Source organism: Porites lutea, chromosome 5 (genome assembly GCF_958299795.1).
Source record: "Porites lutea chromosome 5, jaPorLute2.1, whole genome shotgun sequence".
NCBI lineage: Eukaryota > Metazoa > Cnidaria > Anthozoa > Scleractinia > Poritidae > Porites > Porites lutea.
In genome coordinates this window covers 26705691-26726718 of record NC_133205.1, presented here as the reverse complement: position 1 = coordinate 26726718, position 21028 = coordinate 26705691, and the positions used below count along the sequence as shown (strand labels likewise).

The 21028-nt window shown below is 38.0% G+C and overlaps 3 protein-coding genes across 4 annotated transcripts in view; 1 reads left to right on the top strand and 2 right to left on the bottom strand.

Annotated features, from left to right (window-relative positions):
• The window catches only part of LOC140938950 (uncharacterized), a 29679-nt gene extending 29544 nt beyond the window's left edge, over window positions 1-135 (bottom strand). The window contains exon 1 of the mRNA XM_073388485.1: window positions 10-135. The gene's annotated coding sequence lies outside the window, so the exon portion shown is untranslated. The remainder of the gene's footprint in view (window positions 1-9) is intronic.
• Window positions 136-6805: 6670 nt separating this feature from the next.
• LOC140938972 (tRNA wybutosine-synthesizing protein 3 homolog) lies at window positions 6806-13925 on the top strand. The gene is made up of 8 exons (XM_073388517.1): window positions 6806-6970; window positions 8115-8186; window positions 8532-8630; window positions 9430-9501; window positions 9845-9913; window positions 10810-10874; window positions 11238-11302; window positions 12054-13925. The coding sequence occupies exons 1-8, from the start codon at window positions 6806-6808 to the stop codon at window positions 12209-12211; spliced, it is 765 nt and encodes a 254-aa protein (XP_073244618.1). The 3' UTR covers window positions 12212-13925.
• Window positions 13926-14615: 690 nt separating this feature from the next.
• Window positions 14616-20931, bottom strand: LOC140938969 (cyclin-dependent kinase 9-like). Of its 2 annotated transcripts, none has more exons than XM_073388515.1 (4): window positions 20597-20931; window positions 20168-20252; window positions 19968-20058; window positions 14616-16821 (listed from the first exon to the last, which is right to left on the bottom strand). In XM_073388515.1, exons 2-4 carry the CDS (start codon window positions 20186-20188, stop codon window positions 15947-15949), a joined length of 987 nt encoding a protein of 328 aa, XP_073244616.1. In that variant the 5' UTR covers window positions 20189-20252; window positions 20597-20931; the 3' UTR covers window positions 14616-15946. The 2 variants fall into 2 exon arrangements, with proteins under 2 accessions (XP_073244616.1, XP_073244615.1); XM_073388514.1 differs by lacking the exon at window positions 20597-20931 and adding an exon at window positions 20343-20548.
• Between the last annotated feature and the right edge of the window lie 97 nt (window positions 20932-21028).

Here is a 21028-nt window from a genome sequence, read left to right as displayed (position 1 = left end):
TAGTCTTACCTGTAATATGGCAAGCGATCTTCCTGTCCCGATAGTCTATAGAGGCCACTTCCAAACCCAATACCAAACGAACCACATCATAATTTTATGCAACAGGGTCGACCGCCGTCTCACTGATCATGCGATCCTCGACGCGAAGAAAGTCAACACGTGACCTCGTTAAGAGTCGATTTGTGGCCTGGGTCCAGAACTCCCTCAAGTAACGAAATCAGGTTGTGGGTGACACCAAGCCACTGAACTTAACCCGCAGTAAGGCAGTCCTTCTTCCATATTTGTTCTTCCCCGAAAAAAAAGAAAGAAAACGCTTGATCGCAGGTAACTAAACTGGTATCGAAAACTTGATTTAAGGCCCGGGTTGCCGGTTGCGATCCCGTTTCTGTGAATTCAGGCTGCGTAGCAGGCCTGCTACGCCGGCTACTGTGAACTGGAACAGGCTTACACTAAGCCTGACCCATATTTTATAAAAACTATATATGCGAAGCTCCCTGAACGGTATTTAACGTTTCTATGATGGACGGAACGGCTGATATTGATCTTTCTATGATGACACTAAAAAGCGAAAAAAAAAAAGATGAAATGTTTACCATTGTGGTCGCTGAAAGTGTCACCACCTGGTACTCAGTGCGAAGGATCTTAAAGTACTGGTCAGTATTGTTTAGTGCAATCTGGTGAAAAGAAGTTTTTTTCTTTCGTCTCTAAAACCCGCCGAATAGAAAATCAAGGGATCAAGCTGCGACAATGAGAAGTTAAAAGAAAGTTCACCTAGTTATCTCTACTACATAAAATGGTTCATATCTTATACGATAAAATAGCTGTATAAATTGCAATGAACTGCCTATCAGTGGATATCTTGAACGGACCTCGGAACAATGTCGGAAGCCAGGATCAGGATAGTCAAGGCAAAGAATACAGAAACACCCTTCTTTACCCTCCCTTACCTGACTTGTCGTCATTCATCTAAATTTGTAAGGGGTCATGGGACGGTCGCGGAAGACTCTTACGGCATCTGGTACGAAGTTGACGATGGAAAGGTGAAAGGGAAATTCGAAAGACCCCCTTCTTTCGTCCTTCCCATCGTCCCTCGCGCTTCTTATATTAGAGTCACGTTTACGGCAAACGGCAAACGTGAATTTGTGCCACGTGACCACGTTCTCCCTTTATTTGTCTTTTATAACTAGCCTGTTCCAGGCGTTCAGAGACCTTCAGATGGTAGAGCGCGGCGGTCAGCGGGGAGCAAGTTAAATTGTACACCGGAAAAAGGGGGGGGAACGAGGGGTGAATTTTTCTCCCGCGCTCTCCTATCTGAACGCCTGGAACAGGCTAGTCTTTAACTGTTCTTTACTTTAACAAAAAAGAAGTTTCACGTTGTTTTCATCCATAACAATTGTTTTAAACCGTTATTATCTGCTTGTTTTCTACTTTGAGAAATTTGAGTCTGACGTTTCCCATTTGCAGTCAAATGCTAAATCTCGCTATAAATGGAACACTGAGAGGCGACTGGGGACGAGTCACCTCCTTGAGCAAAGTTTTAAATGATGACCTAACGCGGACCCTGTGAAAAGTAGATGTAGATGTTAGAAGTCGGTCAACAAACCTACTTGGAGAAGCTGGTAATATAAGGCGGAACATTTTTCAAGTTGAGGGAGGAGTAGGGGGCACTAACTAGGTGACTAATGTGGGGAGGCTGAGGACTTTTTTTAATTTTTGAAGAAACTAACGGGGGCTAAAGCGCCTCAGGCCCCAGCGGCTCCGCCGGCCCTGAGAAGGTCTTCTTTTTATCTAAACTTAATACATCGTCAAAGTTGCAATCCCGCTGATGTTGGTCTGCAGACAAAAAATATATATATACCCGACGAGGCCTAAAAACTGACTGACCTTGAAGGACCTTGAATGGCGAACGTAACAACGCGCTTCCCCCCACAAAAGATTAAAAACTTCACAAATGTCGGTCCCTGTTTTTTTGTATTCTTTGTTATTATTTTTATCAAGGTGTTGTGGTTTAATCAATTTCGCTTCCTCCGATCGCCGAGCATTTTCTGGCAACAGACCATGAAACACGTCTGCTATAAATACTTGCCCTTTACTTAGTTATAGGTGATTAATCCACCCGTGGGCGGAGTGAACTATTGTTCTATGTATCAGTCTAGAAAAATAAGCGCTCGTGTTTGACGCACTGCACTCACAAGTAGCTTCTAGTCGTCATACATCTGGATCTTATCTGGCCGAGAAGCCAGCGTGTTTTCTGCATCTTGACTCTGTTGTTAGCCAGAGAAAATGGATGGATACGAAGATTGTTTCGCCGATGATAAGTCTGACAATAATATTGTTACTACAGGTAATGTGCGTTACTCCAACCATGAAAACAGCGATGGCGAACAACTAATTGGAGACAGTGATCGGAATTTTTATTCAGACCCCGTAAAGCAGGAAAACGAGTGCGTCTTTGACACAGAATGGGCATTGAAAAGAAGGTGCAGCTTATCTTCCCTGATCTATTCTCGTTTTCTTGTGCGCTGGGAGGACAAAATGAAGTCAGTTCGCTGAGTTTGTGGCGGAAGCTAGAGTAATTTCGACGATCGGGTTATTTTCGGTATAAGACTTTCAAAAGACTGTAGAAACCTGACTGATATTACGTTCGTCCAACAACGAATAATATTGTTCCTTGGCAAGGAATACAAAAGATAATGATGAAACTTTATTACAAATTAAAATGAAAGAGCGCCGAATTATAGAGAAGAAGGAACATCTGCCAGAACAACTACTGAGGACAATAATCCTTTTGTCAAAAAGGGTAAAATTCTGTTGGGTTCATAACAGGTTACAGTCAAAACTTGGGAAAAATGCCAGAGTCCAGTGCCAAAAGCAAAAGGAAAACTCTTAAAGGAAAATAACTTTTCACATGGCCACGCGTGATCAGATTAAATTCTACTCGGATTCGTATTCTCTCGTCCCATGATTTACGCGCGGAGTAACGGAACATGCCATGCCGGGCTGTACAGTTCATGACAGTTGATGGAATTAAACGTTCTCATTACGACAGAATCTTTATCGAAAGGATGGGACATTAAATTTCTCATAAATGGATATGATATTTTTAACTTATGTCGATTTGATTCTGGCGAGGTGCATACGAAACAAAGGTTCAAGTCAGTTTAATATCATATCTATAAAAAATTTTGCTCGCGTGCACTAGTGTTAAACACATCTTGGCACATGACAGGTCACGAAATATTGAAGAACTTTAATTTGATAGGTACATATATAGGCCATGCAACATGATTTGTTGAAAATTCCATTATACTTTAAATAACTCAAGTCCTATCTGCCTGTAGTGTTATCAGTTCTTACTCGTGTTTATCAGTCTTTATCGTAAATCTGACGTATTTAGTTTTGATTCACTTTCGGCGTATTTTCTGGAATTAAACAGTGACGTCATACATGTGCCTGTATCTTTGTAAATGTAAATAGCTGAGGACTGCATGCATGGCAGCTGATAAATTTATTTATTTCGTTGTTGTTTGAAAAAACAAAACAGAACTTAATTTGTTTAGGAAAATGATATTTATGTGAGATTAACCAATAAAAGGTATTTCTTATATGAGTGGTAGAGGGATCTAGTTCTCCTATTTCCATGGCCAGAGGGTAATGATCGGAAAGAATAGGGTAATTTAGTTTAGTGAAAGAAACATGGGGCTGGGTTCCAGATCAAAGAACTCGGAAAAAGAGCCAATAATTCGTTTTCACGTACTGTAGGACTGAATTGATCGCTAAAGTTTAATCCAGCTACAGCCGAACAAACGACAAATTTCATAGAGAGCTTTACGCAGTATTTTTTGGTGATCATGCTGCCTTCGATGTCAGAAGTATTGGCTAGCTAACGAGCATTGCTCGAGCTCAGAGGTTATATAATATACTGCTGACTGCTGAAGTGAGACAACCATAAACGCTTTCCATTTTAAATGACATTACCTGCCCTACTGGGAGAGACTAAGGCCCGCACAAATAGAAAGGTTACGTAAAGCGGATGCGGGGCTGTAGAGCGATCAAAAAAGCAAAAAATAGCTAAACCTCACAATCGTTCGAGTCGGATGTATTAAGTGTTAGTGAGATTTTCTATACGTAACAAGGTGAAAATTCTTGCCGAGGTCAAGTGTGCGGCGTGAGGGGCTTCCACCGCATTCCAGAAAGTTCATATGGTCAAAATTCAACAAAGAGCTGCCGTAAAGAATTGTTGTTATGCTAATTTGAGGGATAATTACCAGCGGGTCTTTCATTTTCTATTCACGAAGTCTTTTGTTTTGCCGTAAAAACACCAACCAGTGTAACGGATTGCCATAAAGACATAAACTGTTTAGTAAGGTGATAAGACTGGCAAGTAATTTTGCAGCCATGGGAGAAAGTGATACAGATTATCCACCTGACGATGAGAGTTTTAGCGACAGTAAACAGCAGCAGAAGACCGAAAAAGAAAACCAAGTGAACAATGGAAAATGGGATTATCTCGATAACGAGTTTGTTTTTGACAGAGAGTGGTCTTTTAGAAGAATGTTGACTTTAGAGTCGTTACTATTTGCAAAGCTTCTATCAGCTTCAAACGCCAAAAACAACAAGAATTTCGTGTTTCATCGTAGTCATTATAAACATCAACTACAACACGGCAAGAACGTCTCTAACGAAAAAAGGGTACTGACAAAAGTTCCGAAGACGTAGACAAAGGCTTCCGCTTCAAGGATCACGTACTCGACAACAAATTGCAAGGCGATAACTCCGATCCACCAGCAAGTCAACAAAGCGATTAGCAAAAGTTAGCTTCAAATGCCAAAAACAGCAAGAATTTCTCGTTTCGTCGTAGTTAATATAAACATCAACTACAGCAAAGCAAGAACGTCTCTAATGAAAACAGTGCACGGACAAAAAGTCCTAAGACGAAGACAAAGGCTTCAAGGAGTAGTCAACATTACTAGCGAGTCGCGCGAAACTGGACCGGGGCTGTGGAAAATTCCTGAGAAGACCACTTCATTCTTGAATGTTTTGATTTGCAAATTGATTAGCAGAACTTTGACTGGCGTTTTGCATGCTTTTGCAGTAACTTTCATGTTTGGACTGGCAATTTAGACAATATCACTAAAAATTAGTGGTAAAAAAATTATAAGTATGGGCAGCAAAACGTGGTTTCCTGTTCTGTTATGTAGTAGGTCATCGACGATCACGCAAAATTCGGTAAAACGCTTAACATACGCAGACTATAATTGTAACTATACGCAGCTGTCCACTAGTTCCCGTGTGTTTTAAAACTCTGTTAAATCTTTTTATCCAATTTTTTGTGAAGTACGAGGGAGCGATGAGGGTGACAATATAGCAATGATCAACCAGTCAACTAAAGCTAAGGCGAAAGATCCCTTAGATCACTGTCCTGCTAACAGCTGCTGATATATATGGAGTGATGAGTAGGTGTGAAAAAGCAGCAAGGCTGTAACCAAACAAAAAGTCTTACTGAGGCAATAATTTTATCAGGAATAAAATCTAATGTACAGTTGCCTTAGACAGATATTTTAGATACATTTTTTCTAACAAACAAGAAACCTCAGAAATTTTATCGAGTCAGCTGCCTTGAATGCCTAGGGGCTTAAGCAATCACTAAACAGTCACTTTAAAGCACTAAAGAAAAAATACAGGAGAATGAAAAAAATGAACTGTTCTGTTTCTTCTGTATCAATTTTTTTAGACCAGTACATGAATATTTTCAGGGTTACTTGGCATGCATGAATTTTTTTCATTTAATTTTCCCTTGCACAAAAATTTTTTGCCCATCGCCTGCCCCCATAAGTTTTCTAATGGTCTGTCCCTTAAGGTCATCATTATATTAAAAGCTGTCACGACTCCAGTGAGTAATTGGTGCATTAACTTGATTAATGTGTGGTCAGTAAGATCCATGGCACTCCACTGTTGATCAATCTTGCTGCCTTTTTAGCAAGAGGTGAAGCCATAAATAAATCAAGAAAACGTTACAACTGTTAAGGGGAATGACATCCAACTTTTCCTGAATGCTTGGATTGGAAGTATCGGCTTTTTTCACAAATAGTTATCTTGCAGCAACTGTTTGCCTCGAGGTGAACACTTGTCTATAATCAACTAGTAGCAATCGTCCTTTTGCCCATACTCAACTGTTGGGAGTCCGCTCATCTTTAAGTATAAGGGGTGGTCGGATTAAATGAAGCGTCCATAAATACAACCAACTCGACTTTGATAATTACGACTCAGAAGTACAGAAGCCTCAGGAACAGAGCCATTTCTAACGTTCTAAGAAAGAAACGTTGTCGTTCCATCGCTAGGCACAGTGTCAGGCTTATATCCTATTCTCTCGTGGATTTTTGCAATTCTCTGTGGATCATTGAGTGGCATAGGAGAATCTTCTAAAAAACTCTGTCCTTTGCTAACCTCCTCTTCTTTCTTTACATCCTTCGTCCACATCTTTTTCGCTTTCTCGTATTCTTCTACATCTTCTCCTCTCAATTCTATTCTTGTGGCCTTTCTTCGAAGCATGATGGTCAAAAACTTTACTTCGCTGCTAGTGTTTAAGTTTGAAACGCTGTTTACAACGGATCTTTACAGCCAACAATCTAGAATTTGTTCTGTTTTAATATGGCGGATTGCGTGCGGATGGGTGAACGTGGCGGCAATCAGAGAAGATGAGCCCACCATACAACACGCCAGCGGCTCTATAGATCAATTTGGTAGGTACTTCATATATGATTATTGATTTATTTCACACTTTATGTATGGTTTTGTTTTCAAAATGGCCGCCTTCAACAAGCAGAAAGAGTCCTGTCTTTCTCAAGTAGATCTTAGCAAAAAAGGGAGCATAGATGACCAAATAATTGATTTAGTGAAGTACATAAATGCTCAAGAAAACTTTTTTACTACCAGTTCTTGCTCAGGAAGGATATCTGTTTTCTCCGAGGTTAGTGAAATAAAGGAATATGTCTGGTCCTTTTAGCCTTTAGCCTCGGGTGAAGACAGAGTGTATTATGAAGTAAATCTGGTCACATCACGTATCCCTCTGTAGACTTCCATATGACAAGGGAAAGAATATATATCGTTGGCAGTAAATCACGGAACATTTTTTATTTTTATATTTTTTTATGGTTCTAAAAAAGCTTAAATGCAGAATATACACTGCCACTTTAAAGCAACCCTAAACATTTGTGGATACGCGGATACTCGGTCACTACGTATCCGCATATATCACGTATCCAGCTCTTTCAGGGACACAGCTTCGAACTGGCAGGGTATTCTACAGTTGTTTTGTCATGATTGTTACATTCAGTCATTCAACCATTGTTCAAAAATTTCTAGTCTTGCAATAGGGTGCCAAGATGCAAGACGTCTAGCTAAATAAATTAAATTAAGTTAATACTAATGATAGCGATGACAAAATCTCCTACTGAAGATAAAAGGGATAAAAATATTCATAGCATTAATTATTGTACAATATTAAAATTCATCGTTAGCTAGAATGCTCAAATAAGACTTTTTTTAATCGATAAGCGGACTTAATGTTAACAATTTCACTGCGTAATGCGTTTCCAGTCTTTGACAGTTCAATAAACTTGTTCTGGCTAGAGTTACTTGAATGTCTTCTGCACACTTCATAACATAGTCTGGGAAAGCCAGGCCGTCATCACCATGAATTGCTTTGTGGAAATAGGGTTAACCCTGAGATTGTTCTTGATTGTTCTTCGTAACTTCAGCAGTATCCAGTTTAACTCGTTCAAGAGGTTGGTAACTGTTCCCGGTTCCCGCATCACAGTTGTCAATGAGGCGTGCAGCTGTTCTCTGTACTCTCTCTATTTGTTTGACACATTTTTTAAGTGCGGGTCCCAGACTGAGCTGACATATTCCACATGAGGCCACACAAGGGCTTTGTAGGCTGCCTCTTTCACTGCCGCAGAGTATATTTGCTTGCCAGTGAGTTCTTGTTATTGGTATCACCAAATCTTTGCATAAAATGCATTTATATTTGTTAACATTATAGCTAACACTTAAATCTAACACCTAAACGTCAGAAAAAGTGTCCAGTTTATTATAACTATTTGTTGTTGAAGCTTGCAGATCAGAGAAAAAGGCATTGTGAGTGGCTGTATGTTACCCACAGTAATGCTCATGAGGATGAATTAGTAAGTAATAAGATAACAAAGCAAAGTTGTCAGATCTCTTGAAAACAGGATCTGAAAGTGTATGATGTGTTACAGGTCAAAATTAAATTCAGGTTAAAATAGTTTAACCCAGGTTGTTGCCTTTTGTCTCATAGCCCAAATGCATGAATAATATATTAGAACTGCTTTGTAGGAGACATATAGACCCAGTTTAAAAAATTTTAATGTGAATTTAATTTTGACCTGTAAGTAACATTCATGACTTGTGCACCACTAGTTGTGTATCTTGTTGGTAGTTCCCAGATAGTATTCCTAGGCATATTTTTTATTGGCTCACCATTCATTGTTTCTCAATACTGTTTGTAGCTGAATTCTTTACAGCACTGCCAAGGAAGTGCAGTTTTCAAGTTTGAACCATTTGTTTTGCATGTGCAGTGTAAAGACCTTGAGAGTGGTCAGCAAATGGTGAGTAGACAGCAATTTTAAGATAAACTAAGGTGGCTACAAGGATTCTTTTTTTTAAGGTAGTCCAAACTAACTAGAGGTGCTGCACCATGAAGACTACTAAGAAATCTACATGCTTTGAATGTAACTTTGAGCATTCTGAGCCACAAATAGAGACTTGGTGCTTGTGATGATTTAATTTTTTTTAATGAATTCCGAGATGATGACATTATTAATTCAAAACAGCTGTTGCTGGCCATTTTGCCACAAAACCACAAAAATGTGGGCCTTTGCCAAAGGTTACTTTGGTTTTTCCTGTGTAAAGCATTTTATCTGAGGTGTCATAATGATGGAGAACGGACTTAAATCAAGAATAACAGTAGTTTTGTTGTAGTTGTACGGTTGCTTCCTCCATTTATAAATAGTATGTTAAAAAATAGAAATCTCAGAAAGGATAAATCATGGTAGGGTGGCCCTTGAGGTCAGTGTTGTGACTGGCTTTTTTCAATATATACCTGTCCAGTAAATTATAATAACATTTCACAAGAAACAGCAATAAAGGATTTAATTACTCAGATGTGGAAAAGATCAAAACAAAATATACTATTGAAGAGGAACTTGCAGAGTGCTGTTGAGTGAGTTACCTGTAAAAAAAAATCAAATTGGATCATTTTACATGAGTTTTTTTATAATTTTTATTTCTATAATTTCATTAAATTTTGTATATAATAATAATATTACAATTATAACAATATTATTAGTTATATTATTATTAATATTATTAAATTAAATTACCGGTATTTATTTATATTTCATTTAGCTCAAAGCTGCCCTTGTATCTGGTTTTAAAAATTCTGGAATTGTTATTGGAAAGAAGGCTAATGTCATATTGGTGAGTTTAAGAACTATTTAAAGCCAAAAATTCTTGAGGTCCATCGCTGGCAAGCAATTTTGTTCTTTACAATCAGTTGACAACAGACTCAGATTTTCAGATAAAACAACTTGTAATTTAACTAGTCATTACACGTGAGGGAAGCCATTAGATGAAATTTATTTTTCATTTCCCCCCTCTCATCATGTAAAAGGCTGTTGTAATTGTTTTGAGCATGCATTATCTTTGGGTCCCAGGCAGAGGCAAATCTCAAACTTTCAAGCACTTAAGTTAGACTACAAAAAGGTAAAAGTATGTTGGTTACCTCAAGTTAAAAAAAAAAGTTAAAACATATTTTTTGTAGGCTGTAAGGAGTACTCAAAGCATGGAAGTTCCACTTGTTCATGATGGAGAACTTTTAGTCTCTGAAAAGGTAACTAAATTAACATTACCCTGCCCAAATTCCTTCCCAAAATAATATTGTCTTTCCAGAATTAAAAAGACTGGACGATTAAGATGGAATCCATCAGGAAATTAAATAATTTTAATTTTCAGGGGACAAAAGCCTTGTACCAGAATATTTTAAATAATATTGCATTCCTTTTTTAAAATACATACCCTGTTGAGGACAACACCCTCAATTTTAATACCTTGCTTAAGATAAAGGACAAAATGCACACCGTCTTGTTTTAAGGTCATTTATTGGCAATTGCAATAATGGAGCAAGTTCATGTTATAGTTATTGCGTCTGTATACTTAGAGTACCAAGCAAATCAAAATGTAATTAATTGTGCAGGCAATACCCCGTTTATAATTAGGACAGACTCGCATGAATTATTATTATATACCCTGTTTAGGACAGAGAGTACAAAACCCATACCCTGTTCAGTGACACATCCCTGTATACGGTATAGGCCTTATAAGCGATTACAGTCTTTTCAGAGGCAGGGGCACACCACCACCTAAAAAATGCAGCTATGGGAACCTTCTAGGGGGACATACACAGGAAAAAATAACGGATTCCCATTTTTGGATATTTTAGGGTATTTAAAGAATACCCATAAAAATCCCAAATTTGGCAAAGTGAGGCAAGTCCCAACCAGGGAATTCCCAACCAAGTTCCCTGATTGGGACGTGTCTCACTCTTCCAAATTTGGGATTTTTGTGGGTATTCTTTAAATACCCTAAAATATCCAAAAATGGGAATTGGTTATTTTTTCTTGTGATATAGTAATTTTACTTCCACGCTCTGCTTCCATGTTGAAAATAATGTCAAGTTTCTTAGAGTGATAACTATATAATTTTTTTATGAAAATTTTCCCATCTTAGTATGTTAAGTTCCTGGTGAATATTGCCAACAAGAAGCTTGAAGAGAATCAGACGAGAAAAGATAGGTATGTGTATTTTTTCATGGAAAAACCAAAAATAAACTAACACTGCCTAGTGAACCAAAGACTGTACTTGTGGACGTTCTTCACTTTCAAACTATAATAGTTGCATGTCAGTGTTGCTGTGTGTGTGGAACCATCAGAGAGGTGAACTGACATCCTTCAAGTTACATTTTTATGGAAGCTGACATGCACCCCACACCCTTTTTTCCTGTTGATTAATCAGAAAATTTCCTTGAATGCAATGGTATATTTTCAAAACACATTTTCCTGGAAAACTTATGTGCTCCTGCTTTTTAAGTTCAACCAACAGGCCATATTGTCGGTGGCTTGCACTTATACAGAAATATTTAATAACTTGTTTTTCAGGTTTTTCAGAAATCTTTGCAACATATTGCATGAATGTGATAGCAGTAATACTCCTGAAAAGCAAGGTAAAATGAAAGGGGGGGGGGGCAATAATATTGTACTATCAAAATCATGGTCTTGGAAAATATTTTTGCAAGTTCTACATCTCAAAACATTATTTGTGATGGGTCTGAAATCTCATTTTTTGCCTGTTTGTTTCTACCTCCGAGTCTTAACCTTTTACCATGTTTTTTTATTTAAATTTCAAAATTAACGTTTTGTTAACTTTTGCGAGTCTCAGATTTTTTATCCCTGCCTAAATAATTAGCCTGCGAGCAGGCTCACTTGTGCGAGCTCGGGGAAAAGTTTTGACGGTTGGTGGACTCACCAATGGGCCGAGGAAAAGGCTCATATTTTTTCCTTGCTAGATGGCCACCAAAATGATTTTGCTCAAATTGCACAAATGAGCTTACTCACAGGCTACGAAATAATAAGACTCAAACAATAATATTACAATTGCTTTCAAGATCCTGAATGTAACAAAAGTCAGAGAACAAGGAAATAAAATCAGAAACCTGTTTTTAGTAAACCAATGCCTAACATTTCACAGGAACCAGTTTGCTTGCCAAGAGAGACTGTTTCACCATAATCAAATAATAATAATAATAATAATAAGACGAAGAAGAAGAAGAAGAATTAAAAATAGATAATTTATTAATATAAATAAAACTAGACATAATAAAATAATATATATATTTATTAAAAAATTGAGCTTAACAATATGAATAAAATTAATGTATTTTATTAATATTAAATTCCCTTTTTTCTTTTCTTCAGGTAGAACACAGAAAAAAAAAGGTGTCAGACAAGACAAAGAACTGGTACTTGCTGCCACCAATGGCACATCTCAACAAATATCTTTTGACTCTTCTGAACTGGGTAATGATGAGGATGTAATGGACTGCTTGGTCTCTTTTTATGGCGATGTACCCTAACAAAAGCATTGCACAGAGTTGTAACTATTAACTACTCAAGACATAAAGAAGCACTACCAATGAATGAGTGCCGGCCCACACTGGACAGACAGCTGTTGTCTACTGACAGTCAAGAGAATAATGTTTATCTGATGGTGGTGAAATCAATTCCAGATTGGAAAACACAAATATGGGTGAATATGGTACACAGGACTACATTGTATCCCTTTAAGACAGTTAGAAAGGTTTTGGGGAAAAAAGACTCCCAGGTCAGGTTCAGGGAAACTGTGGCATTAAGGGAGTGAAACACAATAATTTCCACTTCATCAACTGAGTTTGTCTAGTGAGATATTCTTGAAAGACTGATACATAAATGAAACTTACAAATTTGAAACTGCTGGACAAAGAATTAAATGAAACGAAAATCATCACAGTTGCAGATGCACCTTTTGCAGTTGCGAAAAGAAAGCCTGAAAATATTCAGGCTATTAGTAAAATTCTTGTCCACCCTAGCCTATAATTTGGCAAGCATGTGAGTGCCTTGCACTAACAATCAATCAATCCCTCGCAATTTTCATTTTAGGGTATAGAATGGTAAATTTGAGACTTTGCGAGACTGTGAGACCCCAGTTGCAAAATTGAGGCTCAGAGACGCAAAATCACCCGAAAACAAGACCCATCAAAAACACTTCCGAGATTTTGAGATTGAGCCAAAATTTTCGAGACCCACATTTTTCGAGGAACCATTCCATACCCCTTATTTTCATACACGCACTCAACAATCTCTACAGAGAAAATAGAGGGTCTGTGAACAGGCTGTGTCCACCCTGAAAAGAGTCGAAAGGCGGCATTTTAAGCACTACCTCTTTATGAGAGGTAAACCCACTCCAGCAAGGGACAAGCTTTTGAATAGCAGCCTTTGAATCTTCCTATGGTGGACACACAAAATTTGCATTTGGGTGGGCGGTCGATATTGTTGCTGGTTTTTGGTGGATGCTATTCGCCACTTTAGAAACGAGAAGGAAAGTGGAGCTGAAATGTGTTCCATACATGGTTCTGGGATTGTTACTGGGGATGCACTAGTCGATTTAATCCCTTGTCCCAGTTATTGTTGATTAGTAGAATCAATAATAATCATACTCGTGAAACGAGTTTGGGCTAGTATATTATTCAGGGATAGATTCCAGGCGCCCATTGGTTGAAGGTTGGATAGCGCTATCTACTGGAAACAAATCTATCCAAGTGGATAACGCAGTGGTTTCCCTAACACTTTAATATCCGCTGGATAGCGATTTAGGCGGTGGGTAGCTCTATCCAACATTTGAACAACCGGGGCCAGGTAAAAAGCTAAACTTATTGCTCTCCATCACATTTGAAGACCGTATGGCTGATATACGTAACAAATCCTGTGAAGTAAGATGTAATACAAAATGTTCTGTTAGATCAACTTCGATATTCCTAACTCAGTTCCAACTTCTCTGTAAAATACTTCCGCCCTTGTCATCATCAAAAGCATTTTTTGACTACTAAGTGGCTGCAACAACAACTAGGCCTAGTTTGTTTTTTGCACAGTATTGGGTTTCCCATAGAGGTTAACATGCTTACCTACTTACAATAAATAGACCATGAAATGATGTCTAGTCTTCTGTAAAGAGAGGCAGTAGCCACAAAAATCTTACTACATTGTTTTGGCCAACAGTGCCAAACCACAATAAAGAAATATTCTTCACACTCAGAGAGGCTGTAACTTGGGACACATGGTTTTGTTGTTAATCAACAAACGTTGCAGCTCTTGTGCAACAATAGCGAGTTTACACAACATGACAGCAGAAACAAGAGGATGGCAAAATGCTTGTGTGTGACAAAGGTGACAGGGCTATTGCTTGCATGTTTTGTTGTCACTGATCTTCACTTAACATGTTTTCTGTCTTTCACAAAAAAATCTGTTTAAAGGAAGATGAAGTTTGATGGAATTTTTTTTCAAACAAAATTATTCTCTCGCTTGACACGCAAGGTTTGCCATCTTCTTTCCTCTCCCATCCTGTTGCATAAGTTCATTAATGTTGAAAAGTGCATCATGCTGGTTAAACCTTAAAACAGGCCAACATGCTTGAATCTGTTTCGGGGTTTTATTGTTACCTAAATTTGCATCTTTGAGGATGTAATCTGTGCATGCCTGAGTACATGCAAGGCCTGATTCCCAACTGTTTAGTATATCTGAATGATTAAAATCAGACCCAAACAAAACTCTGCTTTCCTGAGGCACTGAAATTAAGTCAGCCATATTTAATAAATTATTTCTTGAAAGTTGATTAGAAAGTTGGGGAACTGGACACTAGTCAATAACATTGGGTCCTACTGCTAGCACGGTGGTATTGAACACCAATTTTTACATATTTATAGAAAGAGGATGAATCAACACAAATAAGAAAAGACACATTTTATAAAGTTCTTCTGTTTTAGTTTATTGCCATTCTATGTTAGTGCTAGGTATAACCAGTGTAGTAAACAGTCTATCACTCTACCCTTATTTTTTTTCTTTATGACAACATTGGCCACTTAGGAAATTTCTTAAAAGAACTGTTTAAATTCAAACAAAAACAGGACACCTCTGCTATGGTTTGAAAGATTTATACTATACAATTTAAATACAGCTGCACTTAGCTCAAGGCATCCAAAAGGACATATTTGAACTGTAAAGAATATAAAAAAAGGGAAGTGAACAGGAAAAACTGTTTTGAAAACATAGCCACATGATGGCTATTCTTTGTTATAAATGTCTGTTTACACACTGGTACTTTGCAGAGCTGGAAATAATTTATCGATCAACTGTAAGTCACAGAGCCAATTCCAAGTTATGCCAGCAATTCACAGCAAAAGTAAGTGGCAATATCATTTCTTTGTATAAATTGTTTTTGAAGTAAAATGCATACTTCAAGCAGCCACTTAAGGGCATATACACCATGTCCCAGCATGGCTCAAAACCTTAAATTATCTGTTTAACTATGGCATTTCATCAGCCAACTATTATTTCCAGCTTTGTTAAATGCATTAAAAAAAAATACAAAAATAATCTTGCACTCAAACTTAACATGAGGTGAATACCAAACAACTTTAAGTCACCTTTCATAGGACTTACAATGGCAAAAACATCTATTGTGCTACTTGTATGTCACAACTTAATTTCTATTTGGCAGAACTTTTAAAAGTAGTAAGCCCTCAATGTTTTGATGAGCCAACTCTATGTGATTTCTTTCACAGTCTGCGTATACACAATACTTATACAGCAATAACGTTTCACTGCTAGAATTAATGTTTTTAAGGATATTATTGTTCCATTAGCACTGTACTATTTTAATTTTATGAACTACAAAATTGTACCAAGCCTTGTTAACAAAACAAACTAGCAAGGAGCTTGAAAATTGCATCAATGGTTACACAACACACTGCAATAAAAAGCTTTGATTTTGAGGTTTAAAAGCATGACCTTCATATTTATGTTTTTTTTTCTTTCTCTTACAAAAATTTTTGAAATTTTTTGTTGGTAAATTCTTTTTCTTTTGTTTTTTTTGTTGCTTTTTTCTTTTTCTTTTACAATTTTTTTGTTGTTTTCTATTTTGTTTGTATTTCTCCCTGTGTCTTTCATTTATTTGCTGTGATTAATGCCTTAAATACGATAACATTTTTTGTATACTTCACTATAATTATGTTGACAGTCATAAATGCAACTTAGTCAATCATGTCCATAATATAAAATTAAAATACCCTGTCAAATGTCCCACTTTGAACAACACTGGACTGATTTGCAGCCGCAGCAGCAGCACGAGCCTGGGCAGCAGCTGCAGTAGGCTGTACCTGTCCTCTGCGTCCATGAGGTGGTGCCAGAAACTCGAACATGGAAGTACTGACAGAACTCAGAGTACGAGTGAGGTCAGTTGGCAAAGGATCACTCCAAAAGAAATCATGATTCAAAGCAGTATCGGCGTCAATTCTGTGGGTTGGGTCAATCGTCAACATCTGATCAATCAAATCAAGTGCAAGTTTATCTTTCACATAGCTATGCAGTCTTTCCTTGACACGCCGTTTCTGATTTGCAGGCAGCACCATCTTGTTGAACAAATCCAGCTTTTCCACTCCAGGCCACACTTCAGTTGTTATTGAGCCGCATAAATGACTTATTAGGGTCAACTGGTGCTGCTCCGAATTTCCTTGCATTATAGGTGTTCGTGTCCAAAGCTCTGCCATGATGCAGCCTCCACCCCATAAATCAATGGGTGGGCCATAATTTCTCTCTCCTAGTAACAATTCCGGTGGTCTGTACCAAAGAGTGACTACCCTGTTGGTGTAGCGTTGTGTTTGTTCTTTGTTTAAATGAATAGCACGAGCTAGCCCAAAATCAGCTAGTTTCAAAACACCATTCTTAGTAATGAGAATATTTGCAGCCTTCATATCTCGATGTAGAATCTTATTGCTGTGGATGAAGTAGAGTGCATTCAACAACATCTGCATTAACTTCTTCATCTCTGACAATGAGAACTTGATGTTATGATTGCTCAGCAGGCCAGCAAGGTCATGTTCACAAAACTCAAACACAAGGTAGATACTCCCCTTATTACGGTTGTACGGAGATGCTACAAAAGAGGAAGTGAGAGTGAGAAAGAGTTAGTAAGCAGGTCTTCATTAAGGACATGAGCCCCAGAATCATCGAAGCTATAGATTATTAACTTTGTTGTTTTTCCCACGATTTTGGTGAGGCCAGTAAGTCTGTTGACAAACTGCATCTTCACTGCTACCAGAGACAAAGATGCTCTTCATGTAATTGATCAAATTTTCCAAATGAAAGTATCAATTTTGAAAAATAATAGCGGTACAAGTTTATGCCAATTATTATCTATCTCTTTCACATGAATTTTATTTAATCCAGGTTTAGATCCCAGGTAAAATGACAAGTGAATAACATAACTTTTTCTATAATGCCAGCTGTAGGGGCCAATTTAAATTGGCCAAACATAAACGTATGACAATTTTTGGGACAGCAGAATAAAATAAAAATACCTAGGTAGAGCAGTAACTTTTGCTGTAGCAGATAACAATCAACTTGGGGGACACCATACTTCTCTCAGAGCTAAAAAGCAGTGTTTGAAAAACAGCCTGCCCCATGGTCTGGTCAAGTTGACTTTTTAAGCTCACTTGCCCACTTGACTATCACATCACATGGAAGTCACAATCTTGGTAGTGGATGGCTTTGACCTATATATTTGGTAGCTCATTTAACTTGACAGTTAACGAAAATGCCTCAAATAAGACACCTTGTATGGTAGGTGGCCCTGTATTTTGCAGTTTAGACATTACAAACAACTTTAATATTCACTGCTACCAGAAGCATATAACCCTGAAGCGTAAAACTCTGTTCCAATGCTGGGGTTTTTTTGAGAACCAATCAAAATTTACTTCCTAATATGGATTCACTGATACGCAAGACTGTCGCGTTAGTGTTATGAAAACTTTGTATCGCGATGTAAAAGCACTACAAAGAGCAATAAGGGTTCAGGGTTTGCAAATCTTATTGATGAGTGGAGTCAGTGTGACTTCTGCTTCACAAATTTTGGAGTCATTTTGGAATATTTGGAGTCAAGTATCACAATGAAAAAAGCCATTTTCAGACTTTCCAGCACGTGGTCCTGGCATGTACACACTATCGTGAGGGATACACGAAGTAGCCGTGGCGGTCTGCTGACCTGGAAAGCTCAAATCCATGATGGCGGTCATCGAGTAAACCTTGATCGTAATTTACCCTCTTCCTGTTTTGTCGTGCAGTATAATTCTTTAATTTCGATGATTTAATTAAGGTTTACAACGTTTACAATTAACGTGAATTGTATTTGTTGTGAAAAAGGTAAGGACAAAACTGTGCTTGTTACCGAAAATTTCTGGAGTCGAAGTGACTCCCTCCGTAACCTCCGTGGAGTCATCTGAACAATTTTGGCGTAAAATACGCCACATTTGGCGTATTTGCGAACCCTGAGGGTTTTATGAAGTAAAATTCGACCAAACTAAGACCCAAAATGGCCAGGATTGAGTTATTCCAGACGAGACAAAACTGAATTTGCGTCAACATTAAACAACCTTAATAGTTTTCAAAAGTTAATGTCTTAATATTAAGAGCAATCCACAGAGTCTGTTCAGAATAACATAACCGTCGGGCAAGTTAAGAACAAAAATCACTAGCCCGATAGCAAAATCGACTAGCCCCGTGTTATCCGACACAACTTTCTTTCCACGCTGGGCTGAAACTTGGACAATCTTTACAAAACATACTGTGTCAATTTCAAGATAGGTGACTTTCTTCTTTGGCAAAAGCGTGCACTAACGATAATTTGTTATCCTTTACAAAACGAACAGATAGTTTTCAACGGAAGTCTTATTGACTTTCGGACAAATCGATCCCAATTCTCAACAGGTCGTCCTGTGTTTCTTTGGCAATGAATTTTAGTGCTTATTTAAAACTATTTCTTTATGTCGAACACACATCTTGATTGCGGACTCAATAGCAGATTAATCTGATAAAAGCTTAAGCTAATCGAGAACAACAGCGCATATTTCTCAAGCCTCTTGTAAACAACTTTATGAAAATTTCTGTTGAGCAAAAGCTCTGCCATACTTTATTGACTTCTAAAGAAGTACTGTTGTACTCATGCTGTTTGTCTCACAGACTTCTCACGAAATCAAATGCTTTGCCCGAAAACATTAGCGACGTTTTCTCTTTCTGGAGGACTTTCGATCACATGCTAGGCAACTGTGAAATAGATCAAGTTTCACTGATGTTCATTTCTGAATATGCCAATACATGGGATACAAGACAAATTTTGCAGATTTTGTTCTTTAATAACAGAAAGAAGATTTTTTGTGATTCCTAAAGTTTGTTTATCTAATTGTGTATTCCATTGCTTGAATACTTGTTTGAGGAGATGTACGCTTGAGTGCGGGTTCATTTTTCTGAACACAAGCTGGTAACCGAGCCTCGAGCGAAAACTACTCGAAAGAAAGTTCAAAGGAAGTGTAAAGCATTCTTTCTCTGGTATGGCTAAGTAAAAGAGGTTAAGTTTATTGTATTCTGTTAGTTCTTAAATACAATTTTTGGCGACTACAATCTTGGACAAAATAAAATGGAACAGCAAACCCCCATCCCCCCCAAATCAAGGATCAAGCCACGCGAAGGGCAAAAACGCACCATTTTCCCATCCTTGATTTGGGGGGGAGGGGGGGTGTAGGTTTTCCATTTATTTTGTCCAAGATTGTAGAATACTGTCTTGTTCAGCCAACCAAAAATGAAAACTTGGGGGCCAGCCGGCCCCAACATTTTTTTCTGAAAGTCAAGCACTGATGCATGAAGTGAATGAAACTTCTCTGCAATTTCACTGCTTGGGTGTGCATCAAAATGAATTTGTATCGAAGCGGCCAGTTTCCCCATTAGGTCATTCCCTTGGTCTATAGCTCTCCATAAATGAGCATGCAGGATGTCACCCAGTTATCATAAGATTACGTTTAGCCTCTTTGGTCAATGCAAGACATTTTTTTCCTTAAAAAAATTAAGTTGTCAATTTAAAAAGAGAATATCAAAGCACTAACAATCCACATCTTGAATATAAATCTTAATGTTAGCTCATATTATCGACAGGTATCCAGCAAGACACAAAGACAGCTCCATAGCAAAAACACTCTAAACCATGCATTCTGACACATATTACGTAGGCGAAGGGAGGACAACACGACTTACCTTTAGTACGACAAATCTCCAACAGGTTAACCACATTCTCATGCTTCAGCAACTGAAGGATCTTAATCTCTCTGAGGGCCGTGATAGGGAACTGAACATATGGTGCAAAAAACACCAAAAGTTCAGTCACTACAAAACAAACATGGAACTCTACGAAATTAACACTAAGGAAAGCATGTATTCACAAGAACATTAAATACCCCTTCTTTCTCGTTGTCCATGAGGACCTTCTTGAGGGCAACGATTTCTTTGGTATTCTTTCGGTTGCGTGCCTTGAACACCTCGCTGCAAAATAATTCTTACAATCAATGTCGTTGAACGTAACGACAAAGCAAGTCGAATTATCAAAATGGCGGACTGAAACAGTCAACAAACCCGAAGGTTCCTTGGCCAATTTTAACCATCCTTTCGTATTTGTTGACATCATGGCAGAAAGGGTAGTCTAAGAGATCTTTGCTCATTCCAATTAGGCGGTGACGAGCGTTTAAAATTGCGTTTTGGCAAAGAAAAGACAATCGCGTGTGAAACCACGTTGTCTTCCTTACGCCGGTAAAATGAAGGTCACAGGAAGCAAGTTTCCCGGATGAGAAAAAGCGTAAAACATCCTTCCCATGAATCAACGCACTCACCTGCAATATGGCGCTTGGTGACGTCATGAAAAGAAATATGATTTCCATTGCTCCCCGAACGCGTGGAAAATTTCGAACAAAATCCTTCCTCTGACCGACTTTAACGCTTTTTCCTTGCTTCGACATACTACCACGTGAAGATAAAATCACCGAATGACATTTTTTGTTTCCAAAATTGTTCATCATGGCGTAATTTTCCATTTTGAATCATCGCTCAAGTCGATGGTAAAAAATCGCGAACAAACACCGATCTTTCTCTCATATACAAATGGAATACTGTTTTTAAAGAGTTTTAAATCGACCAACACCATGGTTAATACAGGTGAAGTAAAAAACAAAGATATCTCTTTCCCTGATCGTACGCCTTCGTGTTAAGGTAACTGAGAACTTGAAGGGAAACAGGGTTTATATAGCTACCAAGAGCGCAGGGTC